This window comes from Hakea prostrata, chromosome 2 (genome assembly GCF_041222555.1).
Source record: "Hakea prostrata isolate BN-2017 chromosome 2, UWA_Hpros_2, whole genome shotgun sequence".
Taxonomy (NCBI): Eukaryota; Viridiplantae; Streptophyta; class Magnoliopsida; order Proteales; family Proteaceae; genus Hakea; species Hakea prostrata.
Window position 1 is genome coordinate 54,703,033 of NC_142601.1, and position 15,961 is coordinate 54,718,993.

At 37.2% G+C, this 15,961-nt stretch overlaps 5 protein-coding genes and 1 non-coding gene across 6 annotated transcripts; all 6 read left to right on the forward strand.

Moving 5' to 3' along the window:
• The first annotated feature begins 18 nt into the window (after positions 1-18).
• On the forward strand, positions 19-1,629 carry LOC149024933 (uncharacterized). Its single transcript, XM_089143029.1, has 2 exons — positions 19-353; positions 452-1,629. Exons 1-2 carry the CDS (start codon positions 55-57, stop codon positions 1,260-1,262), a joined length of 1,110 nt encoding a protein of 369 aa, XP_088999155.1. The 5' UTR covers positions 19-54; the 3' UTR covers positions 1,263-1,629.
• A 2,695-nt stretch (positions 1,630-4,324) lies between these two features.
• On the forward strand, positions 4,325-5,896 carry LOC149024934 (uncharacterized). The gene is made up of 2 exons (XM_089143030.1): positions 4,325-4,683; positions 4,794-5,896. Exons 1-2 carry the CDS (start codon positions 4,388-4,390, stop codon positions 5,659-5,661), a joined length of 1,164 nt encoding a protein of 387 aa, XP_088999156.1. The 5' UTR covers positions 4,325-4,387; the 3' UTR covers positions 5,662-5,896.
• A 347-nt stretch (positions 5,897-6,243) lies between these two features.
• LOC149024935 (uncharacterized) lies at positions 6,244-8,105 on the forward strand. The gene is made up of 2 exons (XM_089143031.1): positions 6,244-6,758; positions 6,873-8,105. The coding sequence occupies exons 1-2, from the start codon at positions 6,752-6,754 to the stop codon at positions 7,793-7,795; spliced, it is 930 nt and encodes a 309-aa protein (XP_088999157.1). The 5' UTR covers positions 6,244-6,751; the 3' UTR covers positions 7,796-8,105.
• Positions 8,106-10,332: 2,227 nt separating this feature from the next.
• LOC149024936 (uncharacterized) lies at positions 10,333-11,976 on the forward strand. Its single transcript, XM_089143032.1, has 2 exons — positions 10,333-10,834; positions 10,938-11,976. The coding sequence occupies exons 1-2, from the start codon at positions 10,503-10,505 to the stop codon at positions 11,797-11,799; spliced, it is 1,194 nt and encodes a 397-aa protein (XP_088999158.1). The 5' UTR covers positions 10,333-10,502; the 3' UTR covers positions 11,800-11,976.
• A 1,333-nt stretch (positions 11,977-13,309) lies between these two features.
• TRNAN-GUU (transfer RNA asparagine (anticodon GUU)) lies at positions 13,310-13,383 on the forward strand. Its single transcript has one exon. It is a non-coding gene; the product is annotated as a tRNA-Asn (tRNA).
• Positions 13,384-14,364: 981 nt separating this feature from the next.
• LOC149024938 (uncharacterized) lies at positions 14,365-15,800 on the forward strand. The gene is made up of 3 exons (XM_089143033.1): positions 14,365-14,854; positions 14,998-15,083; positions 15,450-15,800. Exons 1-3 carry the CDS (start codon positions 14,521-14,523, stop codon positions 15,738-15,740), a joined length of 711 nt encoding a protein of 236 aa, XP_088999159.1. The 5' UTR covers positions 14,365-14,520; the 3' UTR covers positions 15,741-15,800.
• The last annotated feature ends 161 nt before the right edge of the window (positions 15,801-15,961 follow it).

Here is a 15,961-nt window from a genome sequence, read left to right on the forward strand (position 1 = left end):
CATTCAGTTTTGAGAGAGAAAGATTAAGAAATTTCAAGCAGAAAGAGAGACAGTATGTATGTTACAAGATATCGCTCTGAGCTCAGGGAGCACCGCAGCTATATCTCCTTACCTCCATCTGAAGGTCCCAATTCTGGTTATCTTGTAATTCAGGATGAACCTGTACGCACCTTTTGTTGTGGGTTGTGCACAGATACATTCATTCGACAGATGCCATTCCCTCAAAACAAAACTCTATGTGTCAGTCACATTCAAGAGGAAGATATCTATGATGTCTTCTTCATTCCAGCTCTTAATCAACCTCTTTCTTCCAATCGATACTACGTTATCGAAGCCTCTGGCCGAAATGAAGGGTATGTGTGAATCACCCATCTCATTTCAATTATGGGTTTTGTCACAGAGATCGCTATTTGTTCTAACTGGGCTGAGACTTTTAATTATTTGATTGCAGGGGAGCATATGTTTGTTCGAGAAAGAAGGACAAGGTCACTAGTTTCGGTGGAGAAGTTGAAGATTTGAAACCCAGAGAATTTGATCTCGAAGATGTGTATCAACAGGTTGAAATCACAGCTTGTGATGGTGGTTTTGTTGCCAAATCTGTAGCTCAAGATGGGATTCCTCCACGTTTCCTGACCAGAAAAGGATGGGATGTTAGAACTTCAACTCCTGATCATTTCGAGTTATCTGAGGCTCATGGTATCAACAATTCCCTTCGGGCACGTCTACCAAATTTTGATGATTTCCCTGCGTCTGCGAAGACCTCAAAGTGGGTGGTTGTGGGGAAGTGGTACATTCCATTCATATTTGTAAAGGAAGAAATGAAGTTGGAAAATCAGATGCGGAGATCCATGTATTACCAGGTCACACTCGAGCAACAGTGGAGACAAATTTTTGAATGCGAAAACAGATACAGTGACACTAATTTTGTGGCTGTGGATGTTCCTGTTCGAACAGACGTGGCATCGCGCTTTGGCAATGAAGCTCTGCAGAATCATGCACAAGGTGTGACTTGGTTCAGTATTGTAAATGTAGAAGCAGGAGGAAGAGAATCAAAAGTGGGATTGAGTTCAGCAGTTATGGAGAGGATGAGATGGGAACAAGAACGAATGGGATGGGAAAGTGGGTTAGCAAACCCAGTGAGAATTGAAAGGGTAGAAGAGTTTCAGGGAGAGAATAAGAATGGGTGGAAGAAATATGGATGTTATGTATTGGTTGAGAGGTTTGCGTTCAAGAGAATGGATGGAAGCTTGTTACTAGACTAAGAGTTTAGACATCTTCACCAAATTCGAAGTAAATGGGAATGAGCACTGTAAGCAATTATGCTCAGACTTTGGCGACCCAGGTCTGATACTGGTCTGTCTTTGTACACTCTTCTTCACGATCCTTTCGTCCTTCATCCCTTATTGCTGTATGATACTCTAAATCTATAAAGTAAATGACGTCGTCTACGGTCTATGAGTTGGTTTGGGAAAATATGTTCGGTATTGGATTTTATTTTACCTTTATTTGCATGCAGCATTCAAGCATATGTCTTGATTTTAAAAAATTGTCTGATTGGTGATAAGATGGATATAAAATTAGTGCATTTTTTTAAAACTATAAATCATTCTCTTTTGTGTAAATATCATGATTTTGTAACTTATATGCCACAAGAATCTTTGACAATTATTGCATTGAAAATAACATGTGCCCTTGTCAATAGGCTTTCCGTCGGTGTATTGGTGTATGCATCGACGATTGCACGGTAGAATGCATGTTCATATTTCTTTGTTCATCCTGCACCAATGCTTGGATAGTCTCGTGCTTAGACGTATATGATTTTTAGTTGCAAGGTGCTAGGCAGACATAAGAAGATGTTTGGGCTTTCGATTACTAGTGCTTTCATTGAAGACAAATAGTCGAGATTATCGGGGTTTTTAGTATACTTCTGTAAAATTACATTTTACATTTTTATTGTACCCCTGAGTTTGGTTTATTTATGTCATTTTTAATAAAAATAAAAATAAAAAGTCTTTGCATTTGCTTCTTCTATGGAATTAAAAGTGAAAGATAAACTATCACTATTATGATAAAATTGCCCTTCTTTCTCCCCTCCCCTTAGCAAAAAATTATTATATAATTAAAAAGATTATAAAGAGTCGTTCGGAAAGGACAGGCCGAAACAAAGTGGTGATTTTCAGCCTAGCCGAGCCATCCCGACCACTGAGAAGTGTCGGAATTATCCCCCCTCTTGTTTAGGGTTCTTTGAAGCAGGGTTTAAGGGGTTTTTAGGTCATTTTAACACATTAGTTTTGAATTTTAGAATTTATCTATAATTTTTTGACCATATGGGGTGTCACAAGTTTTGTGGCAAAGTGGGAGTGTGTATATAAAGAACTCATTTAAAAAAAAAAGAGGACAATTTGGTCATAAAAGCCATAACTAGTGCTTAAATTGACTTTTTTGATACTACAACAAACAGGCACATGCAAAGTTTCTATTTTCTTGGACTAAATATGATATAGACCAAACCTAAGGGGTCTAGATGAAAATTATTCCAGAAATAAATTTCACTTTACAATTCCCAATTCCCTTGATTTATTTTGAAGTAATACACCTTTCCTATTATTAGGAGGGCGAGTTTGGCCAAGTAACAACTTTGATGGAGGTCACCCTCTTGTTTTTAACATGTTTATTTTCACTGTATTCCTAGGGATAGCAATCTTTTTGCTGATTTTCTTGATCAAAAGAGCTTCAAAGTTCTATTTGCTTAGGTTTTGGTGGAATGTTCCACCATTGTTTGTAATTGACATTTTTCTTTTGTCCAGCAGGTCTCCTGATCTTCTTGAGTTTAGTCATCTTGGGTGGAAGCTTGTTACTAACCTATGAGTTTAGCCATCTTTATCCAATTCAAAGTAAATGGGAATGAACACTGTGATCATTCTTAGGAGCTCTACTTGGGTGTTGCGCAATAACCACCTGCTTTGTAGCACCTCTTGAAAATGTGGTATCAATATTGGGTGAACTTTCATAGCTAGGCGTCCTTGTCAGAAGAAAGGACCATAGAAGGGCTGGCTGGGAGAAATGGAGTGGCTGAAGAGGTTTAAATTAGAGAGGGAATTGCTTGGTAAGACAGGGGATGGTTGGGCCGTTGGTTAAGGTAGGGAATGGGCCGAGGGAGAACCACATGGAGGGGAAAGGGAGAATTGGGTGGGCCAGAATGGATTTGAAAATTATGTAAAAGAAAGGTTTGTCAAAGTATTCTATTATTTTAGAATGGTTATTTAACACAACATTTTCCCTTTTTTATTTTTTATTTTATTTTTTTGGGTTGTTTCTGATTTTAACCAAATAATTGTTTTCAGAAAGAAAAAAAAAAAACCCACTCAAATAATTGTGTATATTTAAAAAAAATAATCGAATTGTTGTAACTTATAATTTTTGTGTGGGTGTCATGTAATTTATAAAACAATAGTGGGCAATCGTTCGTTTGCCCCAAATAAGACGGGGTGTTGAATAATTTGCTCTTAACTTGATAAAAATGTGAGTCTAGATCATCTATTTCTTGATATCGTGTATTCTGAATGTCACTTCAATATATATGTATATATATTAATTTTTCTAATTAATAATGATTTCATTCGAATCTGGATTATCAAAATTATAATATATGGCTTAGCATTATCAGTTGGGCGGCAGCTTGACTCTAACCTGATTTTCAAAATGTTAACCCCAATAATATGGAATATTAAATTGAACATTCTTTTTTAAGCAAACATGATATTGGACATTCTTAAAAGCTTCATTGCGAGGCTTTTGACTTAGGAAAAATCGTTTAAAAGATCTCACAATGTTGGATAACTAGAAGTCTCTATTATGAGCTTTTTGAACAATTCTAGTCATGAGCTGATCAATAGGTATTCAAGTTTCAGTGTATACGACTCTTACTTCCAGGCTTGGAAGCTTGTAGACTTTGAATAACATACCATAATAATTTCACGGAAATCTGAAATGCGCAGGAGAACGAGAATTCAAATTCTGTTGTCAACATATATTTAAATTTGAAACTTGTAGGAAATTTCCACCCTAAATTATCTACTAACGCTACCCAACATAACATAAGAAGGTACATCGAAAGCAGAAGAACTAAGAGGATTTCTTGCTGCATACGTTGCTCAGATATGCGTCACATTATTTTCTTCATGTAAGATGTAACGTGTGTGCTGAAGAAATCTTAACCTTGACGGCTGAGACTTTTTATTTTGACAATTTTTGGTTATTCATGACATGTATACATACATTTGGGATAAATATATGTCAAAACGCATAGACGAAACGGGGCAAGTTGAGACTTTCAGATTCAGGAGATAATTGATTAAGAAATTTTGAGCGGAAAGAAAGAAACAGGATGTATGTTACAAGATATCTCTCCCAGTACAAGCAGCACCCGAGCTCTCTCTCATTACCACCGCCTGAAGGTCCCAATTCTGGTTATTTTGTAATTCAGGATGAACAATCTGTAGGCACCACTTGTTTTGGGTTATGCAGAGATGCATACATTCGAGAGATGCCATTTCCTCAAAACAAAACTCTCTGTGTCACTTACTCTGATGATTATGATTATGTCTTCTTCATCCCAGTTCTTAATCAACCTCTTTCTTCCAATAGATACTACGTTATCAAAGCCCGTGGCCAAAATAAAGGGTATGTGTGAATCACCCACCGATCTCATTTCAATTCTGGGTTTTGTTGTTACAGAGATCATCGCCTATTTGTTCTAACTGGGCTGAGACTTTTTATTATTTGATTTGCAGGAAAGCTTATGCTAGTTCGAGTGAGGAGGACAAGGTCACTAGTTGCTGTGGAATAGTTGAGGATTTGAAACCCAGAGAATTTGATCTTGAAGATGTGTATCAGCAGGTTGAAATCACAGCTCGCAGGCCTTCTAGTTCGAGTTACAGTGGTTTTGTCGCCAAATCTATAGCTCAAGATGGGATTCCTCCACGTTTCCTGACCAGAAAAGGATGGGACGTTACAACTTCAACTCCTCACCATTTCCAGTTATCTGAAGCTCACGGTATCAACAATTCCCTTCGGGCACGTCTACCAAATTTTGATGGTTTCCCTGCGTCTGCGACGACCTCGGAGAGGGTGGTTGTGGGGAAGTGGTACACTCCATTCATGTTCGTAAAGGAAGAAGGGAACTTGAAAGGTCAGACGAGGAGATCCATGTATTACCAGGTCACACTCGAGCAACACTGGAGACAAATTTTTGAAAGTGAAAACAGATTCAGTGACCGTAATTTTGTGGCTGTGGATGCTCTTGTGCGAACAGAGGTGGCATCGCTCCTCGGGAATGAAGCTCTGCAGGATCATACACAAGGCGTAACTTGGTTCAGTATCGTAAATGGAGGAGGAGGAGGAAGAGAACCAAAGGTGGGATTGAGTTCAGCAGTTGTGGAGAGGATGAGATGGGAACAAGAACGAGTGGGATGGGAAAATGGGTTATCAAACCCAGTACGAATTGAAAGGGTAGAAGAGTTTCAGGGAGAGAACAATGGGTGGAAGAAATATGGATGTTATGTATTGGTTGAGAGGTTTGTGTTTAAGAGAATGGATGGAAGCTTGTTACTAACCTTTGAGTATAGACATCTTCATCAAATTCGAAGTAAATGGGAATGATCACTGTGATCATTCTCTGAGTTTGGCGATTCACAGTGGCTCTGATACAGTTTGTTCGTGTACCCATGGGTGATGGGCAGTTGTGTGGAGAGGATCAAAGCTGTTCGTGATCCTTTAGTCCTTCATCCTTCATGGGTGTATGCATGGTACTTTAGATATGTAAATTGGCATCTACGTGTTGTATTGGAATTTGATACTTGGATACTTGATAGGTTGTTTTCCTGTTTTCGTGGCATTTTGACTCTGTTCTATTAGCGTTTCTTTCATTCTCTCTCATGGTCTGTTCAGTATCTTTAGCTACAAACTTGTAATGGAGTGAATCTGTAACTTTCTACATTAGATCTTGTTCCTATTTTCGCTTTATTATCCAGAGAGAAAATGTCAGGCAGCGGTACTGTTAAGGCCTTTGATCAGCATTTGTTTCCAACATCGTTTAATCAGTCGTGGTTGCAGTCGTTGTCGCATTCATCAGCCAGAGTCTTCATGACTTTTTCGTGAGGGGCGGAAATTAATTAATGGGAGAAATTAATTGTCTTTAAGCGCGTTTCGTGTCCACTTTGTCTTCAATTTTTGGTCTTTAGGGAAGAATTCATGAAAATTCAGCACCTTCTTCTTAACTTGAATTTTACTCTGTATTCATATGTAAGTGGATTGGATGCAAATATGTATATATAGAGAGAGAACGGGAGAAAACAGAGCAGGTTGAGGCTTTCATATCCGAGTGAAGGATAAAGATTTTTAAGAGAATTTTGAAGAGACAAAGAGATGTATGCAACAAGATATCTCTCCCAGTACCAGAAATTCCCCAGTTCTCTCTCCTTGCCTCCACCTGAAGGTCCTAATTCTGGCTATCTGGTAATTCAAGATGAAGAATCTACAGGTACTAGTTGTTTTGGATTGTGCAAAGATAGCAGCATTCGAGAGATGCCATTCCCTCAAGATGAGACCCTTATAGTCCAATACTCATATTCATCTGGAGCTGGAGAGAACAGGAAGAGTCACACTATTACTGATTATGTCTACTTCATTCCAGTTCTTGGTCAACCTCTATCTTCCAATCGATACTATGCAATAAAAGCACGTGGTCGACATGCTGGGTATGTGGTGAATCATCTTTCTCAATTTCTATCAATTCTGTTAGTAATCATCTCAGAATTTGCTTTTAATCTGTTGTGACTGTAATTTTTTTTCTTTTCTAATTCGATCTCCAGGGAAGCATATGTATGTTCGAGTGAGGAAGACAAGGTCCCCTGTTGTTTCTTCAAATGTGTTTAGAGATTTGAAGCCCAGAGAATTGGATTACCAGAACGCGTATCAACAGGTTGAAATTAGTGTTTATGAGTCTTGTTTCGGTCCTAATGGTTATTTTGGAAAATCTATAGCTCAAGATGGTTATCCTCCAGAATTCTTAGCTAGAAAAGGTTGGAAAGTTTATACTTCTAGTACCCCAATCCGTTTCCCATTAGGTGAAGCTCAGGGTATTGACGTTTCCGTTCGGGCACGTCTACCAGATTTTGATTACTTCCCCTCGTCTAGCAAGAGTTCTCAGAGTGTAGTTGTGGGGAAGTGGTACACCCCATTTATGTTTATCAAGGAAGAAGTACTAGGAGTGAAAGATCAGATGGAGAAAACTATGTTTTATGAGATCACACTCGAGCAACAGTGGAAAAAGATTTATGAATGTGATAACAATCTCAGTAACCAAAATTCTGTGACCGTGGATGTTTCTGTTGAAACAGAGGTGGCATTCCTATTTGGCAATATTGAAGCTCGACATGATCTCACAAAAGTGAATGAAGGTGTGATTTGGTTTACTACTGCAAATGGAGAAGGAGCTGGAGGAGAATCAAGGATGGGTTGGAGTTCTGTCGAAGTGGAATCAAGGGTGGGTTTGAGTTCTGCAGTTGTGGAGAGGATGAGATGGGAGCAAGAAAGGGTGGGGTGGAGAGGTGGGAAAGATGAACCAGTGAGAGTTGGGAGGGTGGATGAGTTTGAAGGAGAGTACAGTACTATGTGGAAGAAATATGGTTGTTACATACTAGAAGAGAGGTTTGTATTTAAGAGAATGGGTGGAAGCTTGTTATTGACCTGCGAGTTTAGACATGGCCAACATATCAGAAGCAAATGGGAGTGAGCACCTTAATTCCTTATTAGGCTTTCTCTCTGGGCTTCTCTGGTGATTCAGTTTTATTTGGTATGGAGTTATATTGGGTTTTGATAAAGGTTTGTGTGCAATCAGATTGTTTGGAGATTGCTCAGCAAATGTATAAATGATTAAATGATTGGTTTGTGTGGGTTGCATTGGGAATGAGCACTGTGATAATGCTCAAAGTCTTTCTGTGTGTCATGTGTGAGGGTGGATTGATGAGCATCCTTCACCCTTCAGTCTTTCATCCTTCATGGCTGTATGGTACTCTAGATTTGTAAACTAAGTGTTGGATTGGAAAAATATGTTTGGTGTTGAATTTATATATATATATATATATATATATATATATATATATATATATATATATATATATATATATATATATATATATATATATATATATATATATATATATATATATATATATATCGATGATTGCATTGTAAAAATTCACGTTCATCTTCATTTGTTCATCCTGCACCAATGCATGGATAGTACTTTGACGTTTATGATTTCAAGCGGCGAGGTGTGAGGCAGAGGCACAAAGAAGTTTGCTTTTGATTACTAGTACTCTCATTGAAGACAAATAATGGAGATTGCCTGAGGTTTTAGTTTATGATGAGGATAAAATAATACTGAACCGGGCGGGTCAAGAAACTTGGTTGGAATCGATCCAAAGTTCGAACCAAACTAGGGATGAAGGATCTTTATAGTTATGAGGATGAGCGTGATCCCGCAGGATTCAGGGGATGTAATCCTGTTGAAGAAGGTAACTAGTAACTACCATTAATAAGAGATAGGCGATCGTACTAAGTAAGGTAATTACCCTTACCACTAAAGGAAGGGTGAAAACCCTAAGATCAAACGGCTGCCAAGAAAAGATACGAATGAATCCATTGGTTGGAAAAGAAGGGTTTCTGAATCGTTTTCCTCAATTATTATATTCAATTTAAGCTTTGCAACTCATCAAAGCTCTATGGTGCTTCACTTTCTAACTTAACTTTCGGAAGTGGCCACCCAACTGTACGTTCGAACCACATCTAACCTTATTTTACAGGTTATTTTTCAAGGATCTAGAGGTTGAGCAGATTTTAAACACATCAGTTTAGTTACGAAAAATTATATTCTTATTTGAAATACAAAAGCTGTTCTACATGAAAGAGATAATACTCTAACAGCTAAATTATTTTTTCTAAAAAAATAAATTTCATCTTACACCAAAATATTCACATTTCCCTTGCTAGCAAACCCAGTGAGAATTGACGAAACACGGTTTTGAGTATTTGTCTCATTAATTTCTGCCCACCTTCCCATCTCACTCGTTCTTGTTCCTATCTCATCCATATTTTGTACTAGAGAAAACGCGCTTTTGACTATTTGTCTCATTAATTTTTGCATAATGAAAAAAATCATTTTTGCACTCAATAAATTATTTCATGAATATTTAGTTTTGGGGAGAGAAGAATGGGTGGAAGAAATATGGATGATATGTATTGGTTGATCATGCCCAGAGTTTTGCATCTACTTGTTGGATTGAGGAATATGTATGGTGTTAAATTTTATTTTATTTTATTACGTTGAATGTAACATTCAAGCTACATGTCTTGATTTTACAGACTTGTCTGATTGACAAGATATAAATTAATAAAAAACTTTTAAATTTATAAATTATTATGTTTTATGTATATATCATGATTATGTAACTTAAATGACAAGAGTCTTGGACAACATATTGCATTGAAATAACATGTCCCCTACCAATAGGTCCTTACTTAGTGTATATATGGATGATTACATTGTAAAAATGCACGTTTAAGTCCTGTACTTGTTTCTGTTTTTTTGAACTAAATATGATATAGAAAAAACTTTAAAGGTCTGGAAGAAAATTATTCAAGAAATAAATTTTATTTTATAATTCCCAATTCCCAATTTCCTTGCCATTGAAAAAATTGATTTATTTTGAAGTATATATAATACACATTTTCTATTATTAAGGATGCGAGTTTGGCCACGTAATAACTTTGATGGAGATTGTCCTCTTGTTTTTTAATATGTTTATTTTCACTATATTATTATAAAAAATAATTTTGACCAAAAAAAACTAACAATTTATAGATCAATTCACAATTCACAATTCCCTTGCTACCGAAGAAACTGATTTATTTTGAAATATATGTAATACACTTGAGAATCGGATCATCTCCCCACGATGAAAAACCTCACATATTTTATGACTTTGACCAAAAAAAAAAACACTGACAACACAATTATTTGACGTTGAAATTTAAAGTTTATCTCAAGTCTAAAAAAAAAAAAAAAAAAATTTAGTTTAGGTAAATAAAAAATCTTTGTCTCACAAGCAGAGTGCCACGTTGAACCTTATCAGGACATTTCATGTAACAATTTGTTGAGTGCACGTCTTAAATATGACTTTTTCTTTACGGACAATAAATTAATGAGACCAATAGTGTTTAAGTACCTTTCATCAATAGCCCGAACTATCCACTTTGTCTTCAATTTTGGTGGCTGGTGAGGAATTCATCAAAGACCTTCTTCTTATCTTTGAATCTTATTTTGCGTTTATATATAAGTGGTTTGAATGCAAATATATAGAGAGAGAGAGAGAACGAGAGAAAACAGAGCAGGTTGAGTGAAGGATAAAGATTTAAGAGAATTTTAAAGAGACAAAGAGATGTATGCAACAAGATATCTCTCCCAGTACCAGCAATCCCCCAATTCTCTGTCCTTACCTCCCCCTGAAGGTCCTTACTCCGGTTATCTGGTAATTCAAGATGAAGAATCTATAGGTACTACTTGTTTTGGATTTTGCAAAGATAGCAACATTCGAGAGATGCCATTCCCTCAAGATAAGACCCTTAAAGTCCAATACTCATATTCAACTGGAACTGGACAGAACAGGAAGAATCACACTATTACTGATTATGTCTACTTCATTCCAGTTCTTGATCAACCTCTATCTTCCAATCGATACTATGTTATAAAAGCTCGTGGCCGACATACAGGGTATGAGTGAATGAGTTCTGGCCATCACTTTTGTTTTAAACTATAACTTACCTTTTGTTATAGTTGTGTAATGATATTTATATTTTTTTGGTTCGATTTGCAGGGAAGCATATGTAAGTTCAACTGAAGAAGACAAGGTGAGTTGTCTTTGCTTCAACTGGGTTTCGGATGTGAAACCCAAAGAATTGGATCCAGAGGATGTGTATCAGCAAGTTGAAATTAGAGTTCGGGAGACTTGTTTGGGTCCTAGTGGTTATGTTGGAAAATCTGTAGCTCAAGATGGAACTCCTCCAAGTTTCTTAGCCAGAAAAGGTTGGAACGTTTATGCTTCAACTCCACATCGTTTCCCATTATTTGAAGCTCAAGGTATTAACGCTTCCCTCCGGGCATGTCTACCACAGTTTGATCACTTCCCAGTGTCTACAAAGAGCTCTGAGAATGTGGTGGTGGGTAAGTGGTACAGCCCTTTTATGTTTATCAAGGAAGAAGGAAGGTTGAAAGACCAGATGATGAATTCCATGTTCTATGAGATAACACTCGAGCAACAGTGGAAACAAATTTATGAATGTGAGAAGACTCTCAACGACCAAAATTTTGTGGCTGTGGATGTTTCTGTTCAAAGAGAGGTGGTGTTGCTCTTTGGCACTGAAGCTCTGCACAGTTTCATGGCTAGTGATCAAGGTGTGATTTGGTTCAGTACTGTAAGTGAAGGTGGAAGGGTGGGGTTGAGTTCAGCAGTTGTAGAGAGGATGAGATGGGAAGAAGAAAGGGTGGGATGGAAAGGTGGGAATGAAAGACAAGTGAGAGTTGAAAGGGTGGAAGAGTTTCAAGGAGGGAAGAATGAGTGGAAGAAATATGGATGTTATGTATTGGTAGAAAGGTTTGTATTTAAGAGAATGGATGGAAGCTTGTTATTGACCTATGAATTTAGACATGACCACCAGATTAGAAGCAAATGGGAATGAGCATCTGTAGTCCCTAGTTAGCTTGTAGTTCTAGATTGCATATATTTCATATTTTTGTAGTTTTATTTTCTAATAATTTGATGAAAACCCTTGATTCTATAGAATCATCTACCTAATTTAGTCGATGGTTTACCATTTTGATGATTTTTTTGGGTAGAAAGAGGTCTATATATTAACATGTGATCCACGCAAGGCATTTAAAATAGGCCAAAGAGAGTCTTTCCAGCAAGGCAGCCACAACATTACATTCCCTTTTAACATGAAAAAAAGAAATATTATGGAGCCCAAATTCAAGAATCACCACATCCCAAACTAAGTTTTGTATGTTCAATGGAATCAACTCCAACTTGGTCACCAACTTGATCACTTCTATAGAATTTGATTCCATCAGAGCATTAAAAAATTTATCCTCGAAGGCAAGTAAAACATCATAACACCAAAATCTGATTTCTTACTTTTGATGTGATAGAATTCTAATCCGAACTTACTTGATTTCGATTCGAATTTAGTTTTAAATTACGATTCGATGTGTTGTGATTGGGTTTATATCATTTATATAATAAAATCATTACAAATTAAAACGTAAGATTTTTTTTTTCTTCAAATAGAAACTTATATAAAACACTCAGATTGAATGACCTAGAGGTAGCTAGCAAGGTATAGTCAATTACAAAAAACGGTGAAATAATCCATTGTTGCTCCAAAATCTGACATAATGTTTATAACACCACCAAACGCTATTAAGACTAAACAATCTAGCACCACAGGCTAAAAAGTTTGCATAAACATTAGAAGTTCTATTCACAAATTTAAAAACAACACAGTTAAGTTTTTTTTATCTTCTGAGTTAAGTGAGCACCTTCCTTAAGATTTCTCTTTGGGCTTCTCTGGTGATTCAGTTTTATTTGGTAGGGAGTTACATTGGGCTTTGATAAAGGTTTGTGTGGAATCAGGTTGTTTGGAGATTGCTTAGAATATAACCAATAAGTCAGTGCCTGAGACTACATGCTCTTCACAGTATTTATTTGGAGATCCTGCATCCCGAGAAGTCATTTGTTTCTTGGAATTTCTCTTTTATCAACAGTATTTATGTCATGTCTTTGTTCAATAAATTTGATGTTTTACCCAAAAAGAAAAAGAGGTGATGGGTCTTCCTCTAATTAAATTACAAATTCATGTTTGTAATACTCTTTTTCTTTGGGCAACATGTATAAATGATTGGTTTGTGTGAGTTGCATTGACTCATTGTCTGCATATATAAGAGATGTAAAGTCAATAAAATGGATGTACACATGTTTGTTGTTGTGAATATCCACAACTTCTCCATGTATGCTTCATAAGTTGAAATTAGGTCAAATTATTATATAGTCTCCCCTAACTAAAATGATAGCTAAGCAGCATTATTATGGTGTTAATCTCTGATAGAATATAATAAGAATTTTGGAAAGGAAAGTATAATGACAAATACAAATTAGTTGAAGTAATAAACATCGTACAAAATATATAAACTGCTGGAATAGCTCAGTTGGTTAGAGCATGTGGCTGTTAACCACAAGGTCGGAGGTTCAAGCCCTCCTTCTAGCGAAAATCTAAATATATTTTTCTCCTATTTTCTTTATTTTTGTTTCAAGCCCTCTAAAAGCGGGGTAGGAAGGTGGAAAAAAGGGGGGTGATCAGTTCAAGACTTGCATAAATTTTCATGTGATCCGAGGCTATGGAAAGTTTGCTCAAATCATAGAGGAGATTAGAACTAATCTTCAAAGTGGGAATGTATTTAGTGTGGAAAAAAGAGGGGGGGGGGGGGGTTGGGAGGGGTCAAATTGGCATGTGACCCGAGGTTATGGAGAGGTTGTTGATGAGATTAGAACTAATTTTCAAAGCGGGAATGTATTTAGTGTGGTCACTTTGCCTTTAAAAGGTTGTTGATGAGATTTCTAACATATTGTTTGACCATGAGTGCATGTAGAGGCTCTTTCAAGATGTTTCTCTTGGTTTGGAGGAGATCTTTTAAACGGATTACAAAGCTTAAGTTTTTGAACAAATTATATGGCACCTACTCCCACATGTATGGTTACAAGTTATCCACGGATGGTTAGATTTGCCGTTACAATGGACTATAAAATTACCCAAATGCCCTTAAGTTATTTGGTTAATTTTATAATCTATTAAATTACAAATTTAACTGTGGATAACTCGTAATTATGCATGTGGGTGCCATGCAATTTTAAAACTAATAGTAGGTGATCACTAATTTCACCTCAAAAATAATGTATGCATTGTAATTTATTCTAAGTTTTTTTGTTTTCCTTTTGAATGACTATCCCGACACCCCGTTTTCCTAACATAGCATTCCAAAATATTCTCACTTCCTTTATTCAAGATTATTCCATTTAGCTTGTTCTTTAAAGAAGGTTAAAATGAAAAGGGGGACATTGGCATCCCAGGAATGGACCTACTACTTCATTGTAAGCACGTTCAACGAGACCCACAAAACAGAAAACAAAAGAGGCAAAGAAGAACAATGATTTAGGCGACAAAGGAAGAGAAAGAGAAAAGCTAGGATAACGACTGCCCGCCTAGACGAACCCACAAGAAGAAGTTGCCTCAGCAACAGGCAAATACCTAATATTTACCAGTGTCTCATCACCTTCTCTTTCCCATCTTTAAAAGCTGTGGTTGTCTCAACCCCAACACCACCATCACCACCGGCCATTTCAAGAGATGGGTCGAACTGGAATAAGGTTAGCAAGTTTCTGCTTACACAGGGTCACAACTCATAGCCAAGTTCGTTCACCACCTACGATTGATCAAACCAGAACCATCTCCTCTAATTCCATTAAAGCTAATCTGGAACCTCCTGCATTTTCAAGCAATGGAGAGAAAAAGGCTTTGGGTGATGCAGCAGGGAAGCTTTTACCAGGTAGAAAGATCATGATAGTGGTTGATTCGAGTGTTGAAGCTAAGGTTGCTGTACAATGGGCTCTCACCCATACCGTTCAGAGCCAAGACACTATTGTGCTTATTTATGTAACCAGACCTCTTTCTATGCTAGTAGGTATGGGATTGCTTTCTTTAGATCTGTAATGGGCTGTGAGAATGGAATCATAAATTTAAGCCTTTATCTTGTAGCATTTGTTCCTTCTGATTTACTACTCTTCTCTACTACCAAAACTTAGCAAGTTCTTGTTCTGATTACAGGCGATCAAGATTGTAATGCGATAAGTCCAGGGGTTTATGAATTTCTTTTCTCGATGAAGAATATGTGTCACATGAACAGACCAGAGGTGCGTAAGTCACAGTTCCAACATCATGTCCTGAATTTGGCTCCTTGCTAGTAATCTTTCTGCACTTCACAGCTCTCCTTATTCGTAAGTTAATGATATATACTGATTGTTTCTCTTACAAATGGAGGGGTGTCAATAAGAAAATGGTGTTCGATCGGCATTTGTCCGTGAATTCTTTTTTCACCAAAATATGCTTCTAGCACAGTAGTGACAACTTCTTTTATAGAGGCATTAAGATCAATGTGGTCTTGAGTCTAACCTCCGTCTTTCCATGACTTAACCCCTTATCATCTCAAGGGCCTATGGGCCTCCAGTCCTCAATCGTATATTACCTGGGACTGATTTCAAAGAAACCCATGCTTATAGGTTCAAGTGGAGATTGCATTGGTGGAAGGAATGGACAAAGGGACCATCATAGTACAAGAAGCAAAGAAACAAGGAGTATCACTATTGGTTCTAGGGCAGAGAAAGCGATGTTCGATGACATGGCGGCAGCTAATGACATGGACAGGTCACAAGGTTGTTGGAGGAGGGGTTGTAGAGTACTGCATCCAAAACTCTCATTGCATGGCAATTGCTGTGAGGAGGAAGAGCAAAAAGCTTGGAGGATATCTAGTTACCACAAAGCACCATAAAGATTTCTGGCTCTTAGCTTGACTGATATATATGGATGATTTTGAACATGAGGCTTTTGTGTTCTTAGTTAGTCTAATGTAGTTATTAATTGCAAGCAAGCAACCCCCCCCCAAAAAGAACCCCCCCCCACCCTATCCCCACTTAAAAAAAAAAAAAAAAAAAAAAAAAAAAAAAAAAAAAAAAAAAAAAAAAACTATTCCCCCCCCCCCCCCCCCCCCCCCCCCCCCCCCCCCCCCCCCCCC

Coding starts and splice junctions, on each gene's coding strand:
- LOC149024936 (XM_089143032.1), top strand. CDS start 10,503: ATGTATGCAACAAGATATCTCTCCCAGTACCAGCAATCCCCCAATTCT. Junction 10,835..10,937: donor GCTCGTGGCCGACATACAGG/GTATGAGTGAAT, acceptor TTCGATTTGCAG/GGAAGCATATGTAAGTTCAA.
- LOC149024933 (XM_089143029.1), top strand. CDS start 55: ATGTATGTTACAAGATATCGCTCTGAGCTCAGGGAGCACCGCAGCTAT. Junction 354..451: donor GCCTCTGGCCGAAATGAAGG/GTATGTGTGAAT, acceptor ATTTGATTGCAG/GGGAGCATATGTTTGTTCGA.
- LOC149024938 (XM_089143033.1), top strand. CDS start 14,521: ATGGGTCGAACTGGAATAAGGTTAGCAAGTTTCTGCTTACACAGGGTC. Junction 14,855..14,997: donor ACCTCTTTCTATGCTAGTAG/GTATGGGATTGC, acceptor TTCTGATTACAG/GCGATCAAGATTGTAATGCG. Junction 15,084..15,449: donor GTCACATGAACAGACCAGAG/GTGCGTAAGTCA, acceptor CCATGCTTATAG/GTTCAAGTGGAGATTGCATT.
- LOC149024934 (XM_089143030.1), top strand. CDS start 4,388: ATGTATGTTACAAGATATCTCTCCCAGTACAAGCAGCACCCGAGCTCT. Junction 4,684..4,793: donor GCCCGTGGCCAAAATAAAGG/GTATGTGTGAAT, acceptor TTTGATTTGCAG/GAAAGCTTATGCTAGTTCGA.